The sequence below is a fragment of the Monodon monoceros genome, unplaced genomic scaffold (genome assembly GCF_005190385.1).
Source record: "Monodon monoceros isolate NGI ecotype Baffin Bay Population unplaced genomic scaffold, NGI_Narwhal_1 Super_Scaffold_12, whole genome shotgun sequence".
NCBI lineage: Eukaryota > Metazoa > Chordata > Mammalia > Artiodactyla > Monodontidae > Monodon > Monodon monoceros.
The window spans coordinates 117,062,868-117,075,246 of NW_021703768.1; the positions used below are offsets into that span (position 1 = coordinate 117,062,868).

The 12,379-nt window shown below is 45.0% G+C and overlaps 1 protein-coding gene across 3 annotated transcripts in view; it reads right to left on the reverse strand.

Annotated features, from left to right (window-relative positions):
- Window positions 1–7,643, reverse strand: part of NRG2 (neuregulin 2) — a 179,511-nt gene extending 171,868 nt beyond the window's left edge. For 2 of the 3 annotated variants that reach the window (XM_029217918.1, XM_029217917.1), the window contains exon 1: window positions 6,724–7,564. In XM_029217918.1, the coding sequence (XP_029073751.1) occupies window positions 6,724–7,414 (691 nt within the window). In that variant the 5' untranslated portion in view covers window positions 7,415–7,564. Of the gene's footprint in view, window positions 1–6,723 lie in introns of all 3 variants that reach the window. The other variant, XM_029217916.1, reaches the window with a different exon arrangement.
- Between the last annotated feature and the right edge of the window lie 4,736 nt (window positions 7,644–12,379).

A 12,379-nucleotide genomic window follows, 5' to 3' on the forward strand; every position in this document is an offset into this window, starting at 1 on the left:
CTTCTAGATTGTAAGCTCCTTGGTGACAGGGACTGTCTGATGCAATTCCCCTAAAGTACCTAGTTCTTTACACAGAGCACATTTGTGGAAGCAAACATTTGAAAGACGGAAATGAAAGAAAGCTCTTTTAGTAATACAACCTCTGGGATACCAAATTGCATCACTGTCCCAATCAAATTAATGATGTCCTGACTTTCCCATGGTTGGACCAGGTATTTAGCCATGTGGTAACCTTCCTTATATTTAATTCTGAGGAATGTTAGCTCAGCTTGGCTTCTGTTAGTTGGACCAATATCAAGATCAAGACCAAGTAAAACATCCCAGCCTAAAGGACAAAGACAGATCCTCAGTCTGTATAAACAGACGAGGGAGGGAAGGAGGAGGGGGAAGCCAATGTCCTAAGCACAAAGCAGGAAATCATTGAAGGAAAAAAAGAACCATTAAGGATTCTGCTTCCTAAGAGAGAATAAAAAGTAACCTGAACATCACATCTTGGGGGTCTGTGTTGCTAGTAGAATAAGGAAACTCCCTAGGATACCTGTGCCTCTGCTACTCTGGAAACATCTGCAAGGGCAAGTGGAATGTTAACTACCTCCAGCCCCACCCCAGGAGGCAAGCAGCACAATCAGGTTCTGAGCTGAGGCACAGAGAAGAGCTAGAGGCTCTGTCCCAGAGAAGGTCCCTGGAGAGGCTATTTGGATCTCACTGCATGTACAAAGCAGGAAGGGAATGTCACTGTAGAATGGAGCTTGCATGCCACACTCTGCCAACAGCAACTAGCCAGAGCAAGAAGGCTCCTTAACTCAACCTCATTTCATAATTATCAAAAACATCACAGCTGGTTAGCAGCAAATGATCTCAGTCAAGTGTGGAATCTCTGTCTTTTGACCCCAGATTGGCAAAAGCTTCCCAGCTCTTTGCCTGGGTACAGCATGTCCTCTTTCATGTCATCCTAAAGCCTTTTAATCATCCTCCAGGTTTGCTTCAGTTCCTACAGGCTTGCTTGAAACATTACTCACCAAGATTCATTTGTGTGTACTGTTGTTTTTAAAGGAGTCTACTTGAACTTCACATAAGACAGTCATTTTTTCAAACGTCACGATTTAGCACGTCCACTGCTCAATTCATCTACTTTCCTCAGTTTTCTAAAGAGCTCCCTATATCATCTCTTGAAATTCACAAACTGGGTTTATCTCTATGTACAAATTCCAATAAGTAAGTGGGGAGGGTTAATTCACGGGAAACAAGTAAGACAAAAATCCCCATTTCACACACATCCATCCAAACTCAAAATTTGGAGGGAAATTTCTTTTACCTTTGATGTAAATTATACTAACAACGCTTCAGACCCTGAAAAGAAAGACCCAAGAACAAGTGTCAAAGACTGCACAGGGGAAACTTCATTGATAGTGAGATCATTCCTTTTTCAAGTCAATGTTCAAAATTGCCATATGCCACTAAACCAACAGGCTTAAGAGGGTTAAGACGTCCCACTGTTTAGATTTGCATATTTGCTTTCCCCTACTTATCCAAATGGAAATTCCTCGATCCTCTGAAATTTTAACACTATGTTCAAATCAGTTACCTTAAACATACTTCAAAATAGTATCCAAGTGGCTAATTCCCCCTGGAGTCATACCAGCTATACATGAATATGATCAAAATCAACCTCTTCATCAGCAACTGGGGTCTTTGGTTTCTAAATGAGAATCAAAGCAATCATGCACTGTGGAGTTTTCTCTTCCCATGTATGGGATCATGTGATTTCCCACATGGATGCTATTGTGGGATTACCTACCAAGAGTGTAAACAGTGGGAACTGCTGTATGGGCAGAGCTGCAGCCCTAAAGCTCAGTGATAAACCTTTGGATCTCTCCTTTGAGCACCCCAATTAAGACTCACAAAATTCACTGCCATAGAAAACTTCTTAACGGCAAAGTATCTGAAAAATAAGTTGGTATTTTTATTCCTCACTCTAGGGTTATATTTGTAAGGTAGGATATTGGTTAAGATCTTGGATTAGGTTTAAAATATATATACACACACACTACTTGGGAAGAATTTACCATAATATTGGCTTAATGGCAAAATTAACATTCTCCATCTGTTAAGAAAAAAAAAATAAGATTACTTTGAAAAACATTTTGCTTTTAGAGAAATACACATTTCAAGAATATGTTATAATTGCCTAAGAGCTGGGTAGCTGAGGACAGGGGTAAGAAGAAGACTTTTCACTGTATATTTTTATGTGCTTTCTAAGTTTTGAACCATATGAAAGTGTTACATATTCAAAAATATAAATACAACTTTATAAAGGAAAAAATTAATGACATACTTGCTATTAGGAAATGAAATTAAAATGTCCTAGATAGGGACTTCCCTGGTGGCGCAGTGGTTAAGAATCCACCTACCAGTGCAGGGGACATGGGTTCCAGCCCTGGTCCGGGAAGATCCCACATGCCCCGTAGGAACTAAGCCCATGCGCCGCAACTACTGAGCCTGCGCTCTAGAGCCCAAGAGCCACAACTACTGCAGCCCGCGCACCTAGAGCCCATGCTCCACAACAAGAGAAGCCACCGCAATGAGAAGCCCGAGCACCGCAACGTAGAGTAGCCCTCGCTCGCCGCAACTAGAGAAAGCCCGCACAGCAACAAAGACCCAACGTAGCCAAAAAAAAAAAAAAAAGTCCTAGATAATAAAAGATGGTTAAGAGCCTTGGGACCAAGGAGAAGTTAGTCACCTAGCTAGTTAATATAACACCCTCTCTAGCCCCCAAACCTTTTGTTAATTCAAGTTGATAGTTATCTTATTTTTGTTTAAACATGAGGGGGGCGGTGATAACCTGCCTTCCAAAAAGAAAAAAAGAGGGTCTTCTTCAACAAGACCTAGATTCTCCACTGCTCAAATCCCATTAACACTAATCAGCGCAATGATTAAGCACATTGTGGTTAAGTGCTCTAGTTGATTACGACTCCTTCAGAAAAAAAGGTTCCCATAGCGACAGGTAAGGGCTATCACCAAACTCAGCTTTTCAGCACAGGACTTGATGTCACAGATAGGAGAGTTAAGATTGTTTTAGTATTAATCTGGAGGCTTGCTTTTTGAACTTCACTTGACTTCATCCATTCAAAAGACACTCATGAGAATCCCTCTGTAAGCCACCGGCAGTACCAAACATTGAAGGGCAGGAGAGCTAGGAGAAAGACCTCAAAGATAAGCTATGGTTCCTGCCCCCAAGAATCCCAGTCTGCTGAGGAAAGCAGCCACTGAAAGAAATAATGACATTGTGATGGTAATTCTACCCCTAAATCTATAATCAAGCCTGTCCTCACCACTAGGACTGGTCAGTTTCTAATCTAGTTTCACTTTCCCCATCTTCAAGCTGCAGCACAGCTGGGTTTCCAGCTGGCTGGGGAAGAAAAGATTCTTTAAATAAACAGCACTTTAAAAATATGCAGTCGCTTTTGCTATACTGAATTTTGTGAACCACCTTGCTCTAATATGTGAATCTGGGTGCCACATTAATTTAAAACTATCCTAAAGAACATAAAGTCCCCCAGGAATACACCTTTTCTAGCTTTAACAACAAAGTACACTATACGTTGGAAGAAAAAGGCAAATCATAAAGTCCCAAAGGAAGAATGATCTTTCTTTAAAAAAAAAAAAGATATCTATTGCATCTATTCAATAAGGAAACAATTTAAAAAAAAACATACACATATAGGAAAGCAAATGATAGAGTGTGATTAAACCAAAATATATGCAACCATCATTAAAAATGTAGGACTATTTGCAGGACAGGATGCTTTCATAGCATTGTACAGAGTTGCTAATCCCTGAGAGTCCTTTTCAAATCTTTTTCCTGTTCTTTCCTCAGAAGGCACAGAAAACACCTCCATATATGTAATCTGAGAAATGCAAAGATTTTACTCCACTCTTTACCACCAGAGGTAGTAATTTGGGATGAATGATACACATTAGATCTATAAAAATGCCCCTCTGGCAGACAGATATTGCTATTCCAGAAGGACTTAACAGGCTACAAGTCAACATTTCATAGTTGTGGTAAAATGAGCCATTTATGAAGACCTTTATCTCTCTGTATGGTACCTTATCCCAAAGTCCTGGCCCACCAAAACACAGCTTTCTGGACAATCTCCCTAGGAACCATACCTCTCAGAGCCCAGACAGGCTCACAGCTGAAAATGGCTAAATAAAGTAACAATTTAACCACAGTTGCTCAATATAACGGCCATGATGACAGTTTCCAGGTGCCAGTTTCCCTATTTTGCAATGGGCAGATCTGCTCCAAGGAGAAAATGTTCCCAATGACCCTGTGGCCCAGACGGCTTTTTTTAGAGATAGAAAACAGAAAATCAATTTGTTAGTTATTTCCTGCTGAGCACAAGTAAGGTGTTGTGGTTAGTTAGGAAGATTTGTTTCCTTATTTAATATACCATTACTAGTGCATGTTTTCTTCAACCACATTGTAGAAAATAAGAAAACGTAGTTTATGCTCTTCTGTCATATTATCACCAGTTCCACAAGTTTCCTCTCACAAAAATGTCCTTTAATTTCTAATCCCCTTAGATAAAGCCCCCAAACTGACTTGTATCTATATACTATCAACTCAAAGCAAAAATTTTTGCACTCTAAAATGTTTACTCCCATACACTTTCCTGCCCCTTGATAATTTGTGATGTATGAGGGCCCTCTCGTAAGCAGTGATTGCAGTCCTAAATTTATCTTTTTGAGAACTATATTGCACATGCTATGTTCATAATATGAGATGACCACAACCTAAAAGCAGACTATATTTCTGAACCCCAGATCTTTCATGATCTCCACATTCAACTGTTAAGCTATTAAACACTCACTAAAACAAACAAGGTAGAATTGATGGAGGAAGGAGGAAAGGAGGAGGAAGACAGGGGACGATGACCATTGGGGCTCAGTGGACCAGACAAGGGATTATGTGGCAATGTGCACGATGCACATTCAGGAGCAACTCACTGAAAACCAAAACAGAAGCTGTCCTTGGATAAGGTTCAATAAATGTTTTTACTATCTATTTCCCACTGCACAATACAGTTCCACAGCTCCCCAAGGGATCTCAGACAAAATGCTTAACACAATAAAAAATTAGAAATTCTTAACTGGTCTCAATTTGTCATCATCAAACATTTCAGAGCATAAAACCAACATTAAAGAGCAGCCAACAATATTCCTCAGGACAATGTCAGAGAGATAAACTGCTGTTATCACCAAAGTTTCTTTCTTCTTATTAAGACACTGCAAGAGTCTTCTGATTAAAGTGGTCACAGTTTAACATAATACCTAGATATACTCTCACCGCTAAACTAAAATTCGTCTCCTGAAGGACAGGGGTGGGGAGGGGGCGGGGGACGTGGGGTAGAAGGGAGGCTTTTGAAAGTCAAAGGCATTGATCTAGAAAGATGAGGGCAGCAAAACTTCCTACAAGCTGTTACACGTTCTTTGCTACTCAAAGCCTATTTATACTACCCAGAATCACTTGGTAAACTAGTAAACACACCAACTTCTATGACAGACCAGGACATCTGTCACAATTCAGTGATTACACAGCTCAAAGTCACACTGCAAACACCAAATCCAGCCTTTGGGGATAAAATGAAACCCCAATATGAATAAGCGCGAGACAAGCTAACATCAAACACTCCAGTCTGGGGACAATTTGGTTTGAAATATCTTACTGAGAAGTAAGTACTGGATTCAGGGACAAGAAAAAAAAAGATCTTAAACTGACATTTCTTTGACTTTTGACATTGGAGACCTCCATTCCCAGCTGCACAGATCTACAGATTTCAGTGTTTTGTTTCTAATCACCTGCATTCCTGTTCAGCACCCAACATCATGAAGATGAGATATGCAGTCAACACATCCTGCTGGTGAGATGTCAGAGCTGAACTTACAGCATTCAGCAGAAGTTACTCTATTTTGCCGTCATCACAATCAACAGACCTAGGAAGATCTCCCAGAAACTGCCAAAAGAGGTGTCTGCTCACTAGTCGTGGAGGTTAAGAGAGGGCTGTGCTACCAGCTTAGAAAAGACAGGCAATCACGATGCAGAAAAAAACCCTGAGCCACATGGGGGACAGAAAACAGTAGCAGAAAAAGTCCCAACTCTGCCTGCGCCAGCGGTGTGGATGAGCTGACCGGGAGCCCAGGAGAGGAAGGAGGGGGCGGGGGCCATGATTCCCTAGGAGAACTTGTAAGCGGAGGCCTTCACAGCCTGGGAATCTGCCCAGCTGCTCCTGCAGACCCTGCCAGCCTGGGCAAGGCAGGCCCGTGGGAGCAGAGCGGGCAAGGCCTCCGAGGGTCACTCCTGACTCACTGAGCCTCGGGCCAGCAACACCAGGACCCCTCCGTTTTTCCTGCCGCTACTGGGCTATGATGGCAGTTTTCCAGCCCCACATGCCATACATCAGCCGCAGATCCCTGCTGGCACAGGCCAGCGCGTGCCCCCGCCCCCACCCCTGGCACACTTTGAGCCTGATCCTCCTTCTCCCCAGCCCAACACCCTCACCCACCATGCCAAACGCCCTGCACAGGGGCGGCCCCACCCCCCAGCGGCCGGCCGGGGCGCTGCCAGGCCTGGGCACCTGCAGCACCTCCCGCCCCACCCCCATTCTCCACAGCTTCGCCCCTCCCCCCTTTCTCTAGCAGAGGGAGGGGGCGACTCACCGCAGTCAGTGCACAGGATCTTGCCCACCTCTTTCTTGAGGTTTTTGCCGTTGGTGTCAAGAGGGGCAAAGGCTGTCTTAAAGACCAAGGGCTGCTCCGTGGGCTCCAGGAAAAAGATGTAGCGCTGGTTCCTTTCGAGCGGCGCACAGGAGCCCACGCTGATCACCTGCTCGCGCTGCAGTCCCCCGCTCCGGAGCGGCCACTTGTCCAGCACCTTCACCAGTGCCACCCGACCCGAGGCGGGCGGCTCACGGGTGCTGTTGGAGCTGGAGCCGCCGGCCGGGGCCAGCCCCTGTACCTTGCCCTCCACCACCACGGGTGCCTTGTACGCCTGGTCCTGCACCGACTTGAGGCTAGGCGAGTAGCAGGCGAGTGACACACCGAAGAGCAGCATAGAGAAGCCGGGGGCCGGGTCGCGCCTCATGCCGCCGGCGGCTGCGGCTCGCGAGCGGGCGGCGGCTCTCGGGGCTGCGGGGCTGCGGGGCTGCGGCTGTTGCGACGGCCGCGGCTCTGGGGGCGCAGCGGGACGAGAGATGCCGCTGTTGCTGTCGCTGCTGCTGCTCCTGCTGCTGCTGCTCTCGCCGCCGCTGCTGCTGCTGCTCCTCTCGCTGCTGCTGCTGTCGCTGTAGCTGCTGCACCGAGCCTTCTCCAGTGGCGGCGGCGGCAGCGCTGAGCAGCAAACCTGCCGCATCTGGCCAGGCCATTTGGGGGGCTCCGCCGCTCCGCCGCCGCCGCCGCCTTGGGAGGGGAAACCAGAGCCCGCTGGAAAACCGGAAACAGCGTAACGTTAGCGCCTTATAGCTCTCCACCCGCAGCCCGGGGAGGCGGCCCAGCTAGGGCAGCGGGCAGGCGGGAAGCGGGCCGCTATGCGCAGCGCGGAGGCGCGCAGCGCTCCCACCCTGCGCGCCAGGACCTGGAGGTGGATGCGGAGGATGGGACGTCCGCCCACTTGCTCTCTCGCGCCCCCTCTACCCCCGAACCGAGTGGGGAGCGCGGCTTCTGCAGGGGAAGCTTGGGACTGCACTGCTTTAGTGCCCGGCTTCAGGGCCCGCAGGGACGCGGGAGGAATTGTGCTACCCTTTGCTCTTGGGATTTATGGGCACGACAGTGGGGTAGTGCGTGAGCAGAGGGCGGAGTAGAGATAACAGATTCTGGCACCGTCCTATGAAGGGGGAAGTGGGACACAGGCTGTGACCTGCCTTTGGACATCGGCTGTAGGAGCCAAGGAGATTGTCACGGCCCGGGTGACTGGCCAGCCTCCTGCCTCCTGGGGTTGTATATCCCCTTCCCTGGGAGGACCCTAGAGGCCAGCCCTAGGTGGCTTGGCCCTGCCACCGCCAGGTGAGCGCTGGAGATTCGAGTTAAGGTGGGGGAGGATCCCAGCCCCGTCATTTGGGGGAGAATTGGGGCTACATGGAGTCTTGCCTCGGCGTTGAGGACACCTAACCCCGGGTGGTGGTTGAGAGAGGGTCCAGTCCCCAGGTCTCTGGGCTTTCTCCAGAAGCCAGGCGGGACCAGGTTACACGGTACACAACCTCATCTTCTTTTTAAAAAGCCTCTTCCTAAAGGAGGTGGGGGCTTCTTGGGAGCCAACCTAAGAGCCAGAGCCGGTTAGGGCCAGAGCCGGTTAGGGCCAGAGCTGCCCCACAGGAAATGGTTTCTTTTTAAAAGTGTGCTGCTTGCAAACAGGCAGGAGAGTTTGCTCCACTGAAGCCAGCATCTGATTTTAAAAAGCGAGTTAGGGATCCATTCTCCTTCTATCAATAAGGATACAGGAAGTTTTTAAGACCCAGCTTATATCCCTGAAGCATATGGAGCTCAGGAATTCCAGTGAGGTCTTGGAGAATCTTATCCCTGACTGGGGACTGCAGGAAACTGGCCCGAGGATGTCTGACTTTGGCTAGGAATGCTATTCTGGAAAGGCAAGAGGGAGCTAGAGCTTTCCTCCTGGCTAAGAGACCCCCCAAACGTAACATATTCAAAGCCAACAGCATTATTTCTCCCACCCAACTCCTAATTCCATATAATCATTAATGGAACCATTTTATACTTGGCCACCCAATCCAGCAAGTCCCTCAGTCTCATTTTATTCTCCCTCATCCAACCAACAACCAAGTCCTTTGCCACTTCTTTTTTAAAAAAAAAATCCCCGATTTATCTAGCTCCTCTCCAACTCTGCATGAATACCCGAGGTCCAAGTGCTCCTCACCTCTCACCTGGACCACCACAAAGCCTTCTCACTAGTCTCCACACCTTTCACCTCATCACCCTCCTCCAGTCCTACCACTGCCAGAGTGATCTTTCTAAAAATAAAATATAAATATGATTTGGCCATGCCACTGCTCTCAGGAGTAAAGTCCAAACTCTTCAGCATGGCTCTTCACAGGCCCCCTCTACTTAGCCACCTCCATCCTCTGGGAGCCAAGACCCTACCCTAGCAGTCCTCAGCACATCATACTGTTTCTTGGTGTGCTTCTGCACATGATGTCTCTTGTGTCCAGGAAGCCTCACCTCCGCCTTGTCCACCTGGAAAACTATTCTATCCCCAAGGCCTAGCTCAGCAGTAAACCTCATCCCTCCCTCCCTACATATGCACCACCATCCTCACCACCATACACATACAAGATGGAATTAATTCCTTCCTCTTCTGTGTTACCATGTGCCTCATACATATTACTGTTATGGCAAAGACCTATACTGTACTTCAAGCAGCTACTAATGGGTCTGCATTAGACCCATCAGACTAAGCACCTTAATGGCAGAGACTATGTCCTATTAGTCTTTAGATACCTATCCAAAGGAACAACCAACACAGTGCCTAGCATAAAATAAGGATCAGCAAATCCTTAGTGAAAGAAGGAGGGTAGGAATTAAAGAATGGAAATCAGCTCTCTTAAAGGCATCAAGCCAATCTTGTTGGCCCCTTCAGTGTCTCCGTTTCCATTTTCATCGATCATAGCTATAAGGAAGATTACTAACTCCACCCTCGCATTTTGCAATGGAAGAAACAATCCCAGGGAGGAAAAGGGAATTACTCAAGATCATACACAGCCAAGACTGTACTCAGTCTTCTGTTTCTGAGACCAGGGTAGTGGCGAAGAGCTTGTGCTCTAGGGTCAAGCAGTACTGGGTTTTAAACCAATTTTGTAAGTTACTAATTTTGACTTGACTCTATTTCCCTCTCTAGGGCTTAGCTTTCTCATTCGTATAATGGAGATTATACTAGGGTCTACCTCATAAAATTGTTTTTTGCTCATTGTGTACTTAATTCAATAAACATCTGATGGAATGGCTCCTCTGTGCCCAGCACCAAGGCATGGGACTGGTCACTGGATATACTGCAGTGAACCAAACTGACACCGTCCCCGCTCCCAAAGCTCTTACTCCATTCGGGAGACAACAGTAAACAAATAGGTGAAATAGGACGAATAGGTAACTGTCCTGAAGGAAATAAACAGGATGAAATGATAGGAAATAATGGAAAGGGGAGAGGGTAGGTCTACTTGGATAAGGGAGGGTTTCTCTGAGGAGATAACATTTAAACTGGGATTAGAAGGATTTGAAGGATGTGGATTATGTGAGATAACAAGTGTAAAGTGCTTAGAACAATGCCTGGTGTAGAGTAAGGGCCAAAATTAATGTTGAATGTTATTGATATTTTACTTATACCGGTGGTTCCTAATCTAAGAGCTGAGACTCTCTATGTGGTATGTAGTTATTGCACACTAGGATTTTCTGTATATTAAAAATGCAATGCATTCAGGGAGTTGGGGTTTGACATGTACACACTGCCATATTTAAAATGGATAACCAACAAGGACCTACTCTATAGCACAGGGAACTCTGCTCAATGTTATATGGCAGACTGGATGGGAGGGGAGTTTGGGGGAGAATGGATACGTGTATATGCGTGGCTGAGTTGCTTTGCTGTGCACCTGAAACTCACAACATGGTTAATCGACCATAGTCCAATATAAAATAAAAAGGTTTTAAAAATGTAAAAAAAAAGATGCAATGCAATTTTTCAATACTAGATGCCAGTGTGGGGAATAAAAATACATATTCCATCTCTTTTTTTCACATATCCATTTTAAAGTATAACAAGACATTGTTAAGTATGCAGAAGAGTGCAACAAGGTGAAGAGGAGTGGCAAGGTATGTTACCATTTTGTCTTTTTTTAAAGGATACATACATAAATATTCGTAGATCGTAGATTACCTTTGAAAGGACACAGCAGAAATGGAAACAATAGCAGGCTCTGGGGAAGGGCACTGGGTGGCGGAGGTATGTGCAAGAAGAATGCTTTTCATGGTGTTCCCTTTTGTACCTTGTGAATTTTTTTATCAAGTTCATATACTACCTATTCCCAACAATGTTTGAGAGAGGATCCTCTAATTTTTTTTACTGATGCTGATTTTTTTAATCATGTATTTTCTCAATCAGAAGCGACCTGAAGTAGAACTATTATTATATGGGATTCCTTGAAATTTTTTTAACTTTAAAATGAGATTCTGGTGCTAAAAAAGAGAATTATTAGGGAATTAAAAGGTTGGGAATTATTGCACTATAACTTTATCTTCTTTAGAATGCAAAGATAAGTTTTGAGATCCAAATTGTCCACTAGAATTCGTGCGGCCACAGAGGGTGGAGACTTAGGCAGAGATGTCTAAAAGGAAGAGAGGTCCTTGTCCAGATTTCCCCGAGGTGTGGTGTGTATGAAGATAAGCTTTACAGAATTAACATCAGCCATTTAGTAGAGAAGAGAGCCCAATTCTCTTCTGGCTTTTCCTTAGGGATCAAAGTGAATTGGTACACAGTCTCAGAAAATAAAGCTTGATATTCTGAACCTGCTAACTCTTCAGTGTAATTCAATAATTGATAGTCAAAATAATAATAGCCACCATATTTAAATGGCCTCTTGTGTGTCAGGAGCTTCATGTTTATATTTCCATGCCTCAACAACTTTGCATTTTACAAACTGAAGAGACTTACAGAGGTTTAGTAACTTGCCCAAGTGGCAGGCAGTGTTGGGATTCCCATTCAAGCTTGCTCTATGCACAACACCGTGTCTCTCTGAGGGGAAGGCGTCTTGCAGCCTCGCTTTCATTGTCGTCTGAGAGGTCTCCAATCTCTCCAAAATACTTCCACCAATGTCAGACTATTTGAAATGTACAACACTGGCAAGCAAATGGTATAAGCATCATTTTACAAAAGATGAGGAAAACTGAGACTCTGAGAGAATTTGACTTTCGCAAGATCACAGAGCTACTGATAGGACCAAGGTTTCTCACAAACTCAAGCTCACATTTTGGGGCATTTTTTGGTTTTCTTTTTTTTTTCTGTCTTTTATTTATTTTTATTTTATTGATGTATACTTGATGAAATTGTCATATATTTAAAGTGTACAATATGATAATTGGATACATGTATACATTGTGAAAGGATTCCTACAATTAACTCATTAACATTATCTACCACCTTCTATACTCTGCCCCCCCTTTTTTTATGAGGACACTTAAGTTCTACTCTCTTAGCAAATTTCAACTATACAATAGTTATCAACGACAGTCACCATGCTATACATTATATCCTAAGAGCATATTCATTTTATAACTGAAAGCGTATACCCTTTCACCAACCTCTCCCCCTTCCCCC